Source organism: Glossina fuscipes, unplaced genomic scaffold, assembly GCF_014805625.2.
Source record: "Glossina fuscipes isolate IAEA_lab_2018 unplaced genomic scaffold, Yale_Gfus_2 113, whole genome shotgun sequence".
Taxonomy (NCBI): Eukaryota; Metazoa; Arthropoda; class Insecta; order Diptera; family Glossinidae; genus Glossina; species Glossina fuscipes.
In genome coordinates, this window is record NW_023998456.1 from 621,832 (window position 1) to 640,471 (window position 18,640).

At 35.9% G+C, this 18,640-nt stretch overlaps 1 protein-coding gene across 1 annotated transcript in view; it reads right to left on the reverse strand.

Annotated features, from left to right (window-relative positions):
* Window positions 1–18,640, reverse strand: part of LOC119639810 — a 92,323-nt gene that overhangs the window by 5,007 nt on the left and 68,676 nt on the right. The window contains exons 5-16 of the mRNA XM_038037485.1: window positions 10,595–10,662; window positions 10,349–10,484; window positions 7,519–7,590; window positions 7,248–7,392; window positions 6,378–6,433; window positions 6,044–6,301; window positions 5,041–5,967; window positions 4,667–4,999; window positions 986–2,461; window positions 787–908; window positions 619–724; window positions 445–554 (exon numbers count right to left, since the gene is read on the reverse strand). Coding sequence (XP_037893413.1) covers window positions 445–554; window positions 619–724; window positions 787–908; window positions 986–2,461; window positions 4,667–4,999; window positions 5,041–5,967; window positions 6,044–6,301; window positions 6,378–6,433; window positions 7,248–7,392; window positions 7,519–7,590; window positions 10,349–10,484; window positions 10,595–10,662 — 3,809 coding nt within the window. The remainder of the gene's footprint in view (window positions 1–444; window positions 555–618; window positions 725–786; window positions 909–985; window positions 2,462–4,666; window positions 5,000–5,040; window positions 5,968–6,043; window positions 6,302–6,377; window positions 6,434–7,247; window positions 7,393–7,518; window positions 7,591–10,348; window positions 10,485–10,594; window positions 10,663–18,640) is intronic.

Here is an 18,640-nt window from a genome sequence, read left to right on the forward strand (position 1 = left end):
GTGAGTCTATCTCAAGTCCTCCTTAGTGTTTCAAGCATCGACGAGAACGTAATATTGGCTTTTGGACCACAGCTGGTGTACGGCACAAAAAGTGAGCAAAGTGACCCATCGTGCGTTCAATTTTAAGGTGACCGGAAATTCTTTAATTAATCTAAACGGAATTAACATTAAATGTTGAAAACAATATTTGCGTAGCAAAGACGCAGAAAATAACTGCCACACGCCAAAGATCAATGAAAATGGATTATTAAAGCACGATCAGCACGAATTTCCAACATTATACATGTAAGTGACTTTTAATGGAGAGAGAGCTAAACCTAAGTCGTAATTGACAAGTTAAGCTAAGCCAAGCTAATCTTATATATGGTTGGTCCAGGTGATGGATTTCGAAGATTCGCTGCAAGGCGAAGATATTTTTCTTTCCTACATTTTATTTCTTATTACCTTGTCATTGCTATCGGTCTTAAGAACACTCCATCGTGACTACGTTGCAAATCCATATTTTCAAATAGCGAAAATGAAGAACTATTATCTTCACTTTCATCGTTGTTTAGCTAAAAAAGTTAAAGGTTATGTGTCATTGCGTTTTTCGTACAAATCTAAAAAAGTCCTACTTACCGAATATTTGTTCAGATTTAATGACAAGTTGTTTAGAGAACCGCGTCCATTTTTGCGTTGGCGTTCTTGTTCCAGTCTTTGTAGTTCTATTGCAATTTGTTTATGGCTGCATATGAAGAAAGAGAAATGAGAAAGGAAATCAGAGAACTATTTTTTTGCAATGCCTACCCTTTCAAGTGAGCAACTTCTAGCGGTGTTTGCTGTATATGATTTTTAATTTTCAAAGCATTTTGATTCCACTTGTACAACGTGATGGCCGTCTCCAAATAGCCGCGCGAACAGGCCCAAGTCTACAAAGTGAGAAATAAGGGGAAAAGAATGCTATTATTATAAAAACTAATTATTTTGTTGCATTAAGAGTTGTTACCAATGGCGTGTAACCGTAACCATCTTGACTAAAGGCGTCAATTTCAGTTTCCAAAATAATGTGAGGATTTTCGTTGCGCCAGCTTAATAACGCGCAGAGTAGCTTATTGTAGCCCAAAGCGGCTGCTAAATGTAACAAAGTCATGCCCTTGTAACTAGCGGCTACATTACCCAGGCGTGTCTGCGTTGCGCTGGCACTATTTGGCCAAATCATTTTCATTAACTGATGACAATATCCGACCAACTTCTCCTCCAAATTATCTTTTAACGAGAACAACTGGCGAAGGGATTTATTAGCCTCGTTTTTGGTTTGCATCACTTCCTCGATAGTAGATAAACGATGATATAAAGCGAATTTGTACAAGCAATCATTTGTGCTGGTATCAAACGGAGCCTCATGGCAAACCGACATTTTGTATTCGAACATTACTGAATTGGATACAATGAAGCCCTCACACGATACTTGCATCGTAGCGTAGCCAACCTCGTGGGCCGGGCAATAACATCTTAGAACGCCTTCTTGTATCATAACTGTAGGCACTGGTTGGCCATCAAACAGTACAGTGTAGTTATTGCTAGCAGACCAAGGACCGGCCACTAGAACTTTAATGCCGCCCTCCGGGTAAGACCATTCTGGGCTAAAATCGCAAATTGTCAACAGTTTTTTATCAGCTTGGACGTCAGTAACACTAACAATCGCATTATGGGAATACTGCGTTAGTTGTTGCAAGTCGCGCAATGATCTCTCATTATTTACTACTGTTGTGTTGTTACTGTTACTGTTGGGACTGTTGCCGTGAACCAAATTATTCGCTTGCTCTAAAGCGGTATTAGACAATGCTTGCTTGTCGTCTAAGTCTAATTCCGGAAATTCTACTAACATATCGAAAGCGTTCAAATTGACAAACACATTATCAGTAACGTCACTTTCCGTGTCTACGATACCAGTCGTTGGCAAGCTGCCGTCAAGCCGTCGATCTCTCGTTTGATTATTTATTGTTGCTGTTGTAACATTGCAATCATTGCTAATGAAATCAATGCTATTCAATAAATTACGATCGTTTGCGGGCATGTTAGCGGTTAGCGTACGTTGTATATCCTCCTGAGATAAGTCCAAAGTCTCATTAAAAAATCCCAAACTATCGGCCAAGTCTGAGGTTTTCATCCGATGCTGGTCGTAATTTAGTGTCGTTGTTATTGTGTTCATACGTTGCTGAGCATTTTCGTTTGTACTAGTATTTATTACAGAATTGTTACTGTGGTTGTTGTTGTTGCTGTTGCTGTTGCTGTTTTTGTTGTTATTTATACTATTATTACTGTTGGTTTTACATTTTTGATTATTTTGAGTTTTATCGGAATTGGAAGAATCTAATGTTGCACAACCATTTGAAGAATGAATGTTTGTTGTTATTTTGTTGTTGTTGTGATTATTGTTATTAGTGGAAGTAATAAGTGTCAGCTCATTGTCAGAAGTCATCTAAAATATAAATTGAAAGGCAAAGGTAGTGTATAAGGATAACATTAAAAGTGATCTACAAAGCAGAATAAAGTATATTTATTAAAATGTACCGCGAGGAGCTGCTAAACAAGTGATACCAGAAACTAATAAGAGCTGTGTCCGAAATCTTCATATTCGTCACACAAAAAATTAAAAAGAAAACAACGGTGACAGTCAGAAAGTGGCCGCAGCCTAGTCGATGTATGCCCAATCGTTAGTATTTTTGTCTTTCCCTACGGAACACCAGGCATGGTCTACCGCATTGAGTTTTAAACCCGCGAACATCAACTTGGTAAATGCAATTTTTATCCACTTGCCTATGACGCCTCTTACTTAGTAAGAATCCTCTGGTGTCTCTCTTTATGAAAGTACCCTAAACTCCATCGCATAGCGATTTGGATCGGCGAAGTAAGCTGACTTAATAGTGGCGATTGTTACCCACTAGTCTACCCGGTTCCAAATCAAATGAAATTTCGATATTTTGTAATATTGGGTACTCATGGCCGACTTTTTCTAATACAGCGTCACTCACAGAATATACGTGGAAATTGGTACCTTTGTATTATTTGCTGCAGTTTATGGGTAATGAAATCTTCACTTTTGGAAATAGGGATGCCCACAACTTATATCGTACTGCGAGTGCGTCCTTTTACTTCTTTCCCCCGTTTTCAATACCAGTCTCTTGGCAAGAGCTCGCAATGATTTTGTCAAATTTGAATTGGAGGACGTTGGCCACAAGCAGCTAAGCCGACGGATGGGCGGACAGATAGACGGGCAGATAGACGGACAGACGAACACTTTATAAAATCTGTGAAAGCTTACTCCGGGGCGCTGCAAACGATTTGTCAGAATCAACATACTCTCTCAAACCCTCGTTGATAGATATAAAAATGTTGGGGGGTTGAACCTCTTTTAAAATATTCTCACTTATAATCTGGTCTCACCTTACGGGTGCTCTGTTACAGTTGTTGCAATCAAATTTTGCAACACTTTATCCGTAAGAAGCCGAAGTAGGTTCGGAGAAGAAAAACAATCTCATGTCAAGAAATCTCTTGCAAACGTCTTTCAAAATTACTCTACCTCCCGCGTTTTAGCGGAAATGAATTATCGAAATTCTTCTTCTCTATATTGCATAACAAGTTTCTATTAAGTATATGCTGGAGAGTCGCTCATTCAATAGCGTGGAGGCCCAATAAGAAAGAAATTATGTAAGTGATGAAATTATTTGGTTTGCGTCGAATTCTTTGATATCCGCTAATACATTGCGTACGATATTTGATTGTAAGAGAAACGCTAATTATTAGTGATATCAGTTACCTATCGCATTATATATATTGTGTTTTTAGAGAGTTTGACATGAATACTTGGTTCTTGACAAGTTTTTGTGTTAATGCTTCCAATGGCACACAGAATAGCGACATGTGTCACTGACATAAGTCCCTACCTTCTGAAGTATTAAACCAGTAATACAATGCGATGTGATTATCAACATTCATCAGTCTGATGAAGGTAAGGTCTTCTTGAGATAAATACCTGCTTGCACTATAATAATTCCTTGGTTCCCCTTTGAATGCTTATAAAACCAATTATGGGACAATTTGTAAGCGTTCAGACCTTTTTCAGTGTTAAAGAAGATGGTCGATGTGGACGATAATGAGGTTTTCCGATTGATATTTAAGTGTAAGCCACGTCTAATCATATCGCAATTGTGAAGCATTCCATTCACCGCATCAACCATTCGACTAAAATTTTGTTTTTATAACGACTTGACAAAGTGAGACATTTTAAAAGCAGGGCCCGTAAAAATGTTCCGATCCAAGTGATCGAAGGATCTTGAAATTTACGATCTGTAGGTTGAAAATATGTCTGTACGAACGGACACTGGATGGACATATAGCAGAAATGGGCAAACATGTTCAAGTCGATTCGAACGACTATTCTGACTCACTTGGTATAAATAAGTGTCGACGTACTTCAAAACGTTCTAGACGGGTATTGTTTATATCCGCACTAAACTTAGTTTGCTCCATAAAACGAGAGCTGTAGGGCATAATCGAAAAGATCTACTATTGCGTGGAGCATATTGTAATTGATTAGCAGAAAAAGTTAAGCGATTCCGGTACGTTTAGAAGCATGTGAGCATCGAGCACCGAGAATTTTCGTTTGCTAAAGATCTTTGCTTACCTTCACCGATTCAATAATTTCATGACCATTCATTTTAATGGAGTTTTTTGCATTCTCGGCACTATTTGCCTGGGACGTTATGCATGGAGAATTGCCAGACTTTTGATTTAAATCGATGTACGATTGTGACGATGATGACGATGAAGATGACGAAGACGTAGATAGAGTTTCGGATATTGAATCTGATGATGAAGATGTTGAGTTGGTTTGTTGAACGTGCGGTTGCAGATGATGCATGTATTTCTGGGATGGTGAGAGTTCGTGTTCGGGTGACATGCACATTGGTTCGACCGTTGAAGAGCTCGATGAGGACACTGATGGCAATAACTGTTGCTGGTGGTCGTTCATCTTACAGCATTCTTGAGAAAGTGCGCGTTGCTGTTGATATTATTGTTTATGATATTTGCATCATTTTGTAAGGTTACTGCTACACCAGTAGCAACAGCAATAGCCTCATCATTCGTATCAAACTTCGAGTCGTTATTACTGACGTTTGTGTTGTGGTTAATTTTATTAGAATTTGAATATGTTGTTGATGATGTTGTTTTTGTCGTATTGTGGTTTTGTGTACTCAACAAATCAACGTCATTCATAATGGGTGTAGAGGATGTGCTATTATTACTGATATAAGTATTATTATTGTTGTTGGACCCACCACCACCAGCACCATTACTATCAATAACATTGCCATTACCGCTGTCCATTGCAGTTATGGTTGTCTTGGCAATTTGAAAATTTTGTTGCAATTGTTGTTGTTGTTGTTGTTGCTGTGAAATATTATTATTACCAGTGTTGACATTATTATTACTATTAAATCGTTGTAAATTTACATGTTGTTGAGAATTATTATTATTGTTGTTGCTGTTATTATTATTGTGGTTATTATGATTATTGCTATTACTGCTGCTGTTACTCTTATTGTGTAACTGATTGAAATTTGATTGATTCACTGACATTTGCTGATGCTGTTGTTGCTGCTGTTGTTGATGCTGGACAAGAATATTGTTTCTTGTGGTTATAAATTGATGAGACGATGAATTTGTTGCGTTGTTGTTATTAGTGTTTGTATTACTACTGTTATTATTATTATTATTATTATTATTATTATTATAATAATGCCTAAAATTTTGCTGATGTTGTTGCTCGTTGTTTGGCGGTATTATTTGAAATTTGATGGCAGATTCTTGAGCCAACTGTTGCATTTGATTGTGGTTATGCTGTTGATGATAATGAGAATATTGCTGACCTTCCATACTGGAGGCTTCACGGGCAGATCTTCGCTCTGACCATCTCGAATACAACTTTTTAAGTGAACATATTTATAAAACCAAGAAAGTTTTAAACAATTGCTCTCTCGAAAAATTACTTTATACTAACCTTAGGACCTATTACAACATTTGGTGCTGACCCTGTATTGTAAGCGCAACTGTCAGTTGACATTGTTGGTGTTATACGTTTTTCAGTACTTGATTTCACTAAACTAGGCTTACGTATTACCGGATGTGAACAAGTCTTGCCATCAGCACACGAAGCACCCCCACAACCGCAATCTAATTGTTTAACCAAAGCCGCCTGCCGTGATAAACGTTGTTTTTCCATTAGTTGACAAACAATCGATTCGACAGTCTCTGCGGTCTAGCGAGTTTTAGTTGAGAAGCAAATATTTGAACATTAGTATAAAAGAAAAACAAAAAAAAAACTTTTCACTTACCGATATTTCAATATCATTTCCCGAATCCGATTCGTCATCTGATGTCACTGTTGATACTATGGAATAAGGAAAACAAAAAGAAACAAATTAGGCTCGCCTTTCCCGCGATGTCAGAGAAGTCACCATATCGTTGTTTTATAATTATAAAAATTAATTAATCGATTTTGAAAAGTCATTTAGTCGGTGAATGACACTTTGAAAAGACCTTAAATTTGATATTATAGCCATTAGGATAAAAAAAAAAGCTGCCACTGAATCTTTTATGCGCATCACCGTTAGTCTAAAAAAAATCTCTAAAAAAAGGAAAAGCTATATTTTCAGTTAACAGATAGGTGGGCGGCCAGACTGACTGACAAACATGTCTAGAACTGTTCATGTTCGATAGCGATGAATAATATGAACACGTCATATAGTGTTTGAAGTTTCTTTCTCGGACCTTTTATCAAAAGAATGGAATTTCAATATTGCTAATATTGAATACGTGCAGCCGACTGTTCCTGTTTTTTTACGGGTACTACAAGATTACTCATAGAATATTAATGACAATTTTTAGCCACGTACTTGTCGTGGTGTATAAGTAACGAGAGAAAAATCAAGTCTTTTTTACTTTTCTAAAACAGAGGCTGTCTCAGGTGGACCGACCAATCTGCGTGCAAGACTTTCGTATGTCTCTGCCAAATTTGAAGCAGATAGCTCTCCTTTTTCAATAAGAAGAATGATTAGCACAGCCATTATACAGACGGATGGACAGAAATATATTTTGATAGTATTCGAGCCGTTTTCTGGCATAATATCCTCGGAATAGCTGATCTTTTCTTCAGTGTGGGCTACAAAAAACAACGTAATTGACTTTTAAGTTAAGTGACTTACGCATAGGTTTCAGTTGACTGACCAGCTCTTCTTTAGTCCACTCCTTCTTATCGCCCCATAAACTTATGCTGGGTGCTATAACAGCCATTTTATTATCATCAGGATAGGGAACATTTAAATAGTGAACCAAAACAATATCAGGATTCTAGAGAGAAGAAAATCAAAGATATTATTAAGCATTATAAGCAGCATCAACAAGCATGCAGGCATAAAAATAGTTAAGTTATATGTTAAGCTTAGATATGAAGACATCGTAATATCGTAATATTACCTGTAACAACCAATAACATCTGCGATGAAATGTGGGCAAAATCGCAGAGTGTACATAACAACCGTAAATGCACTGGCGGCCATGCGGAAGGAAGAAAAAAAACAAATAAACATATAAAGAATATTATTGAAGAAAACAAATCTATAAAATCGCTTTAATGAAATTAGTTTAAGGCTGACAAGAGAACGAAAGAAAGAAAAAAACCAACCTCCCCTTCCTAAACAATCTCAAGAGATGGATTGAGTTAAGCGAGAGAGCGAACGAGTTGAAAACAATTTAATGCCAAAATATGTTTTCATTGAAAAACTGAATAGGAGGGAAACTGTGCATACAATGTACTGTGATAACAATGTATATATATATATATATCTTTTTTTTTAATGCTGATATACCGCTGACTGTTAATCTAATTCAACTGCAAACACACTTAGACAAACGCCACATGAAATTTAAGTTGCATACTCGGTAGGGAAGTGGGAGAGAAAGGAGGGGGAGAGAGTGAATCGTATGAATATTAGTTATCGCGTAAAAGACTTCCAGACATTAGACAGACGCGTTGTTGTCTTAACATTTCCGTCTTCAAATAAAACATAAATCTTCTAATATAGTTAACATACATACAAATATCATTTAGAGACACGCACTAAACAAAAAAGGTTGGCAAAATAAATAACAACAACAAATAAAACAAATACAAATTTTTGTTCAGTTCGAGGCGAATCGCGTGCACCTACTAGCTTTGGTAAATATATAAAATTCCTAACAAAAACACTCCGTAAGGATCATAGGTAATTTTTTCTTGGATTTGTGGCGATCGAAAGATGACATGTACGCTAAAGTGCAATTGATTTGCAAGCAGGAATTTTCCAAGAACAAAGGACCGGAAGGATGGACTTTTAATTTTATTAGACAGAAATGTGAACATACGCACTATTCGCTTTAAAGGACCCAATAGGGTACCCCCTAGCTCTTATAGTGAGAAAGTTTCAGCCAAGACAGGCGTTACTCTTCGTTTCATCTTAACAAGTTAATAATAGCCAATAGCGCATATTTTCCTCTCGAGCTTTAAGGGAGCTCCGAAAAGTATATTTACAAACTCTGGATTGATAGAAGACAAGCAGGCAACTTTTTGATATTTCCATTTTTCCTTACTCCTAACGTTACGTGCAAGTCATACGCACCTTTAAACTTGATCTGTGTCGATTATTGTTTATTATTAGGTTTCTATCCAAATTCTCACGATTACGAGAATTCTAAAGACTATTCGCCTTGGTTAAATCAAGTCGGAATTTTATATACACCACATACACACAGCGTAGAATTAGACTTAGAGTTCCTTTAGTTTTAGATTACGTATCTCGTCTCGCAGATAGTACGACAAGAATATTACACTTTCTAGATGCTAGTAATGATAAATAAAAGCACAATGTCTTTGCATAAGAGACTTTTCGATATCTTCTAAACTGCCCCGAAAATTATCACAGGACTTATTGAAGCCATCAAAAAGCGTTGTGCAAATTTTTAATTAGTACATTTTATAAGCTAGCGCAAAGGCGGTAACAAGTCGAACGCGCTCACTTTCAGATTATCAAACTGAGCTAAAAGCGTACCTATCAGAGTTAGTTTTCTATCGTCATTTCTGTCGCTTTAAAGCTTGAAATGATCAACGGACAGATGAACATACCGGTTTTCTATCCCTTGTGCTGATCTGATTTAGATCTCAACAATAAGCAGACGGTTGGATGTACTCTGTCTCTTGCGCCGATCAAATTTAAATTTTGCAGATCTCAACAGTGAAAGGACGTATGGACGTGCAGTTTCTCAATCGCTTGTGTATCTTGAATTTGACTTTTGTTAGTTGAGCGGTTTCAACAGTACAAGAACAGCCGGATGGATACCCGAAGTTTCTAGCCCTTACCCTAAACGAGAATTTACATGTTCTAGGTTATCTATCGATGCTGATGTGTGTGCGCTACGAATGAAATGGCGAACCTAGCATACCCTTGTCGTTCGATCGTAATTGTTATAAAAAGAGAAAAACATTTAAAAGGCAAAGATGTTAAGCGAAAACAAAAAAATTGGCGTGAAATTACACAAATTTTTTCTTTGTTTTTTTGTTTTGTGTGTATTTCTTCTGTGAAAAAAAAAGCACGGGTCGAATGAAAGCAAAAATGTAAAGAAAAAACCTATAATAAAGAAAATAATAACAAAAAAAAAAAAAACAAAAAGAGCAGAGATTGCGACCGACTCAAGTAATTTGCTATGTTTCCGTTAGGAAATCATAATTCATGGCATTTCCCCAAAAAGCGAGAAATGAAAAACACACATGAAAACAAAACAAATAAGAAAATTAGAAAAGGGGCACCAGATAAACATATTTAAACATGTATTTGTTTGTCCGCGTCCGCGTCCTCGTCCGTGTGTATGATTGCACTTGAAACTGTTATCAAAAAAAAAGAAAAAAAATAAAAAAGATTTCGTTTACGAAAATCTTCCCCTACTCTTTGCTTGGCTTTACGCCTTTCTTTTTCCTCTTTATTTTTTGTTTTCGTCGTAATCCCTATATGTATATATGTACATCCACACATTAAGTCGTAAATTAATTATAAAAGAAAATTTTAATGAATAGAACTAATTTGCCCCGGCTTTTAAGCAAACACTTAAGTATATGATGGCAGAATAAGAATTATTTCAAGACATAAATATTTTACATATTTTTTAAAAAATGTCCTGCTTTTCCATAATTATTTAGTTACGCAGGCAAGCATTTATTATTGCGCTCTGCATTTATTCCTTAGAAGAATGAAAAACTAAGCAAACAACAACTCACCTCTGTGCCTTGCACCTTAAGTTTCATATGATCTTCTCGTGTCGTTTTGCCATCTTTACGTTTCTTCCAACAGTAGCCATCGCGTCGATAACGAACCTTTTTACGCGAATACAACAGCAATGAACCGCTTTTCGGCCTTTAACACGAAAAAGCAATCATATAACGATGTCTCTTCTTCTACTTCTTCTTCTTCTTCTTCTAAATCCATAAACATATCGTAATATAACAAAGTCTAGAAACACTTACCTTGTTTTCACTTCTTTCGATTGCCATTCGTTGTGCTTATCGAAGCTGATAAGAATCGCTGCTATTTCCTGCAAATAGGAAAACAAAATGCTTTTCTTAGTTACTAGCGAAGAAGAAAAAATATTGACAGAGGGGTTTTGTTTTTTTTTTTTTTTTTTTTCTGAATACACTGCCTATTAGTCTCTATTTTGAACTCTTTTTTAGGAAGTAAGCGAAGTCTTCTCCCGTTAGCCATAGTTCACAAGACTTTCTTAAACCACACGATCATATGTTAAGTAAACATCTTGAGAAGTTTTTGGAGACAACTAATTACCAAATTATTCAAGCAATCAATAACAAAACGTTTTCATTCATCTCTTTGTTCTTGAGATTCTATACTTCTTAAGAATTCCCTTAAATAGAAAGCAAATAAGATTTCCCTTGGTTAGCCGTCCAGTCTCCAACGCTTCGATCAGAAGTCTCTCTAAAAACTTTTCCATAATAAGTGAACATCTTAAGAGATTCCTCCGAAATAACCAAAGATTCATTCACTTATCAATAATAACATGTCAACCCGTCCGTCCATTCCATTCCTATAAATTGAAATAGAACTCGACAAACTTGGTATATGGGTATTTTTAATTCTATCCTCCAAATCAACTTTAGAAATGAGTTTAGGCCACTGGGAAAGGTGTCTATCTATCTGTAATGGCTAGAAAATCTATACATCTAACTAAGAAAATTAACCAGTCATAGGTACTTTTAGCTAAGCGTATTAGGAAATCAGAGGAAGCGATATATGAACATAGTCTAGTATCTATTGAATGCGTTGCGATGTGGCGTTGTTGTAATCCTCGTGTGCGGTACCCATTTATTTATTGATATGCAATTATTTCAATTTGATTACAAACATTTCCATCAATGTTCACATAAGAACAATTATAAAATTTTCAAGTCAAAAGTACTTAAAAAGCTATGCAAATGAAGCTGACAGAGTATGTACAACCAATCTACTTGGGTAAACACATAAGAACATAATTGAAACAACGAAAAGTTTGTAAAATCTTATGTTAAACTAAAATCTTGTGGTAAACTAGGCAGAGCTTTCCAGTATCCATTTACAATCTGTACCAGTCATAGCTGGTGGTTCAGTTTGTGAGACAAAAAAAGCCTATGCAAAGAGCGCCGAAATATGACCGAATTGCTTTAGGTGGCCTAATGCGATTGAAACAACATTCAATGTCACAATTTAGCCTACAACAACAATCTCTTTCATTGTAGTTTGCCTATTATTATACAATTATTATAATTAACGACGAATCATGAGAGATCACTTTTTAGCTCTCTGTCATCATTTCATCAGTTTAAAATCGCACTTTTTGCAAAACGACGGAAACGGGATTTATCATCGTCCAAATGCATTGCAACTTTTTCTAAACTTTATATTGACTTGCATCTGAAAAACTCTGTTAATCATTATAAAATGATTAGGAACGAAAAAATGACGTAGAAGCAGAAGCCTATGCTTCCGACTTTTACGAAAATCCTCCCAATATCAGAAAATGGTTTATCTACGGGGACTGTGGAGTCAGAGCTCATAAAATGCAACCTTTGATGCACATTATCAAGGCTTCTAAAAAAGGTACCTTTTTAATACAGCATAGAGGGGCGGATAAGACGGGCGACTGCAAAATCGATATTCATGGGTTCGAATCTAAGTATGGGTAGACCATACGTGGTAAGTAACTAATTACATAATAGTTCGCTTTTAATATTTTAAACCGCTTACCGTTTACCGTTACTTTATTTTATCTTTGCTGCTTGCTTCTGCTTGACATTCTTTGCTTTATTGCTATAGTTTAAGCTCACTTAGATCTAAGTTTGCTTATTACTTTACTTTAAATGTTTTAGCAAAACAGATTGTGTCCAACTTTTATTTTGCACTTCATCGATGATTTTCTTTATAATTGCAAAATTTAAACCGCTAGTTAACCTTCTTGTTTGCTTTCAATAAATAAATTTCATTAATACGAAACGAATTAAAACGAAATTTGAAATTTCAAAATAATTCATACAACCGTATAATTTTTGCCGAGAGGGTTACAGTATTTCTGTGCAAGTTTTCTGAAAAATTGATTATAATTTCATCGGATTTTTACAACACGACGTTAATTGTCTCTCATATTTTACGGCTACTAAATAAGATTTCTATTAATGAGAGTAATGGCGGGCCGAAAGTACGCTTAGACGTCCTGAAGCCAGTGTAATTGCGGCAAACTTTGTATGCATAACATGGGGAACATTTATAGCCCGTGAGACTAACCACAGGTCGCTTTAAGTAAAAAAAAAAAGGGGCAACATCATAAGAATTTCATGATGTCCCCTTGCACGAACTCTGAAGAACTTCGGCTTTCGGCTTGTTGAACAAATGTAGTAATGTTCGAACGTCCCATGCTACAGTTATTCAAATAACGAGTTTTGAAAAAAAGACTTTATAGGAGAAGTGACTGAAAAAGCAGTCCGATCCAAGCCATTTTGAGTAGCTTTTGTTTTTGGGCCAAAACACGTCGGTGTACCAAATTTTCTCAAAATATTTCTAAAATTACAGCCTGAACACAAGAAAACAAGACGTACGAGTTTAGACAAGTTTAGATCGATTCAGAAAGTGCTCGCTTCTGCTTCGATCGGTATAGTAGAAGGTGGGTCAATCTCAAGTCCTTCTTAGTGTTGCGTACTTCCGCACTAACATCGTATATCCTTGTACCCCAAGTGGTGCATGATATAACTACACAAACTTTTAACTGAGAAGCACAAGTTCAATGCAGAAGAACTGCTAGAGGGAAAAGCCAAACAAAAAAATCCAATGGGCACGTTTAAGGGCAACAACATTTTTCAGTCCGATAGATCAAATCAATAACACGCAACGCTATTAAAAATCAAAATTCATGGGAAAATTTACATTGCTGTCGAAAATAATGTGAGCTCTAGTGAAAGGCTGCAAAACAAAGACAGGTTAAGTGAATCGAACAGATTGAGTGGAATAACTCTAACTGTCTTTAATTAGAAAACCGTTGCACTGAACGCATTGTACAATTCACTTGAAAATGGGCGTTTTATTTAATAAAACTCGATGTTGGAAAATTCCTTTCGATCAACATAGCGTCGAACAAGGTAATGGAATAGTTAAGTGTCGAACAGTTTTGCTTGGAAAAATGTTTTTTCTTTACTTTTTACTTTAAAGCAAATTAAATGAGAAACGAAATCTTCTTTAAACTTCTTGCGACTGTTAACGATTGAAATAGATGCAAGCAGCACTTCTTGCCTCTCTTTCTCTTCCCTTTATCTTTCACTTTTTTTTTTGTTGTTTTTTTTTTTTTCTGAAGACAGCCATAGAAGGTTAGTCAGTGTTTTAGATGGAAAAAGTGCTGAGTTTTATAAATATTTAATGCGTTACTGCGAAAGGATTTTTTTCCTTGCAATATAGGCGTACGAACACACGTCCTGACATATGTGACAGCAACAGAAATGGCATCATAAATATTTTGTAAAAAGCACAAATTGTTGCTATTACAAAAATTGTATGCTTTGAGATTTTCCAAAGAAATTTATATAAGCACAGAAGGAAAATGAAAAGTAAAGAGATTTCAGTGGGAAATAAGCAAAGCCAATCACGAATGAATTCTTTACTATGTATGGCGAATTTTGGATACCCATCATCTCAGGTTGATATACAGCTGTTTTAAATAAGAGGGAGATTAACCGTTGCACCAATGTCTTCACTCTAAGCTGCAAACTCCTGTAAATTGCGCGGTTCAGTGTCCTATTCGCATATGTCGTTCCTTGAAAAAAGTACACCAGCATACTGCACTCATCCATATCTTCATCTTCTGCTTTCCTTTTCAAGACGATTTCTCCGTTAGCTCTGTAGTATGTGGCGTCTTGTTTTTCTAATTGTACTTCGAAAGCGTCCAGTTTTCCTAATTTAGTGTTACAGGGATCAGACGCTTAGAGAAGGACGCGTACGCTTGACTTCAATGGCCAGACTTCATCCTCTGCCCGAAGCATCGCTTATCGGTTTTCGTTAAAGTATTTTTCGCTTGCATCGATTGTTGCGCCGCTCTGTCCAAATTTATCCTCAAAGAGAGCGTCTTGCATGACGGACTTGATGCTAGCCATTGAGACTTACGGTTACGCCTCATTTTTTTAAGAGTTACTGCCCAAAGTGTTCTCCGGTAGGGGCGCTTGCCATTGTATTTACCGCGCACTTCCTTCCAATGTTTGTGGGCACAGTTTCGATTGATGACGGCCCGATTGCTGACTTGATCATGTTAGTAAATTTTTACTTTACTTCTTTTTACTTATCGCTAGATCCGTTGAGCTGCATATCGATTTTACTGTTAATACAAGCTTTCGCGATTCGGCTTACGTGCATGCGCCGTTCCGATTCGGCTTTTGAGATAAAGCGATCTTTAATGTAGGAAGTTTCAAGTTTCGCTCAAACTGCGCTGTAAGTAGTTCGGACGAATACGAATTTGATGAGAACGATGTTTGATCGAAAAATTGTGATTATCACCAATGACCGATCTACTTATTTCATGCCTTCATTTTCGGGTCAAAGCTATATTGCAAACAATTTATTAACTGCCTAACCTAAGCGTATCGTCCGCTACTAGAACAGCTCAATATTAGGATGAAGTTGTAAGTATATGGATTGCGTACGTTATTGGTTAATAATTACTTATAGCCGTTAAATGGGCCAAGAAGTTAAGGGCCAAGTTCTATAGTTTCTTATTGAATGATGTAACTGTTGTGGTATGAATCAATATAGAGTAGTTAGTCCGTGACAGAATCAGGTATCAATACAGAGTAGTTAGTCCGTGAGAGAATTGTTAAATTGTTGTTTCATATGCAGTTCCTTGCACAAAACAACTCTTTGCTAATTTTAGATAAATCCAGATATAAACAAATAAGAAAAAGTTAATCGGCTGTAACCGGAAAAAAAGAAAATTCGAAGAAAATGAAATTTCAATATTCAATTGGGCGGGCATGGCAGATGGGAAGTTTTTTGTTGTTGTTGTTTATGACGAATGATGTTCTCAGCTTACGCTGTACGATGGGCATGCCCTTTGGTCAATGCAAATAAACAAACACATAAGCAGTCGGACTGACAGACATTTCTAGAAAGAATCAGATTTGATATTGATCACCAACATGTAAACTTCATGGGATCCTGCCTGAGGCTTCCTTCTAAATGCTGTAAACGTTTTGCCATAATGAATATACCTCTATCTTTTGCCGGTACATAGAATAATAAAGCAACCTCTTGCTACATATTCAGGATCTTCTCACAATGTGAGACTTACTGGTTCTCTTAATGGCTTTGTGTAAACAACTTTCATAGGTTATTTCAGAATGCTAAGGTATAGTTGGATCGGTTTTGGACATTTTCTTTAATTTTGAAGTGAATTGATTTCATTATCTTTTTAAACTGTTGTGTCTAGCGTTTGGCCAGAGGGAGTGATAAATATTTTTAAATACATTCCATGATAATTAAGAATGTTATTGTTCGATATTTGCACCTGACAATATCTACAATTTGTAAAACAGTGTTGTTAAGTACTTAGACTAACAAATATGGAATTAATAATAATAAGTAAATGCAGTAAATGTTTGCTTGAAAATGGAACTGAAGAGGCATCTTTTCTTTCCAGCCAAAGTGTAGATGCCGTCGTCTAAATGTTATCGCAATTTAGATGTAATTACTACTTTCTAAAAGCACTTGCGATACATAAGTGTATTAAGTTGGTGCGGATGTGTACGAAACTCAGAAAGACTTGAGATAGACTCAACTTTTAGTATGTCGATCGATTCAGAAGTACCTTCTGCATCTCTATTAAGTAATTGTATTAAGCGAAGTGGTACAGGATATTGAATCGTGGTCCATGGCCAACTATAATGTTTTTACTTAGTTTACAATTAGAAACTTTGTAGCAATTCTTAGAAACGAATTGCATCTCGAAAAATCGTCATCAACGTATCTTCCACGCATTGAATGGTCGGCCGGCTTTAGTTCTTGCTTTAGCTGAGTTTTGTAAGCATAGGGATGAGAATTCAAGTATAGTGGATAAATTTGAACCTTCTTTGACACTTCCACTAACAGCAGGAGCTGCTTGCATTTCGATGATATGTTTCTCATTGGATACATATAGTAAGTATAGTAAGTTGTTAATGTTTTAGCAGCGATTGTCAAGCGGTTGTTCAACGATCCGTATTGTAAAATGGCAAACATTACACTAAACATGATGCCGCGGATGACATATATATTACTGAAAAAAGGGTTGCCACTTTACGTTTGTGCAAGAGATTACAGTCAGCGATTTGGGGATTTGTGTGCGCCTTTAGAGACGTAATGTAATCGAAAATGGGCGCAAGAGAGAGTTATGCTAACTAAAAAAAAAAAAAAATTAAATAAGGAAATGTATGCCGTTGTCGGTGATTTCTAAGGTTACAAAACAAATTGTAAAAGAAGTTACACTCGTTGACGAAGCGCACATGTGCTCGCAAACGCTTACCTCAATAAATAAATCAACAGCGAAAATCAATTTAAAATAAAAGAAAAACATAAGTCGTTTTTTACGATATTTTATAATATAAACGTGTCTATCCGTTGCGTTGCAGTGTCAATAAGGGTAACTTTGGAGATCTCGTCAGCCCGTCACTTGAAATTGCCTAGCATTGGTACATGAATGTAATCATTTGGAACTAATGAAAACGTCGAATACTTTAACAAACACCAAAAAAAAAAAAAAAAAAAAAAAATTCAACTAAATTATTCACATTATAACTGACAAGCAAAAACAAACAAACCATGATAAAATGTCATGCCAAGCGAAACATAAACCATAACGCGGTAACATAGTGTAATATCAATTGACTTTTGCTTCGGATTATTTTTTTTTTCTTCGCCAATTTACTTTCTTTTTTCCGTACGTTAACAGTGGTCTTTAGTTAAATGAACGACACACACATTTATTTTGTTTATTAATTGATTAACTTTTTCTTTTTTTATTCGAATTTTTTCTCTTCCCTCTCTCTCTCTCTCTGTTGCAATCTTTTTGTTGCAGTTGTCACAAATCCTTGAAAAAATTGTACAAAATATATATGAAATGAAAAAAAAAAAAAAAAAAAAAAGAGTAAAAAGGACAAACTCCAACCTTCACACATATGTAACAACCACATAAATAAGGCTAAGAAAAACAATAAAAATCCCCTTACAACGCAAACAATGACGACTGTAAATTGTGGCTATAAAGTGGTTAGTTCTAGGATAAAATATCCACACACGCACACACAAACGCATTTACATATGTTTTGATAACTGTTGTATGACTCGTGTTGTGTCGTGTTGTGTTATATTTAAATAAAAATTTAAAATCATTTCGGTAACGAAAACGTACACAAAGTCCATAACCATAAGCACACACAACCGTTACACCTTCTTCTTCTTCTTCTTCTTGTTATTCTTTTTCGCTTCGTTTGTTTTTTCCATCTAAATATTTGCGATACAAGTTGATATACACGTACATGCATAGATGGTAAACATGTAGAGCATGTGTAACAGGAAATTGTAAAAATATTTACTTGCATCGCGTAGCGCAAATTTTCATTAAGGTATAAAACTGTTACATTAAGGTAAAGAGATAAATGTTTGTTCTCTGGCCGCTCATTTTACTTTCACGCAAACAAGGTGTGAAAACCATTTCCTTCCGGTATGCGATGGTCGGTCGGTTACTCTTATACATTTTCCAAAACATAAGTATGCGTACAATGTTGCGCTAAACGTTAATAAAACAAAAATATTATTTATATTTTTGTCAACTTTAACTTTACACAGTGCACAGAGTGTACCAAAGATTCTCTGCACTAGAGATACAATTTTATTTCGTAAGAATTAAAGCACATCTGCATTTCATCACTCAGTCCACACCGACATTATACACATATCGATATATTTTTAACAAAATCTCTTTAAATATTTCGGACTAACTATTATTGTCATCTAAACTG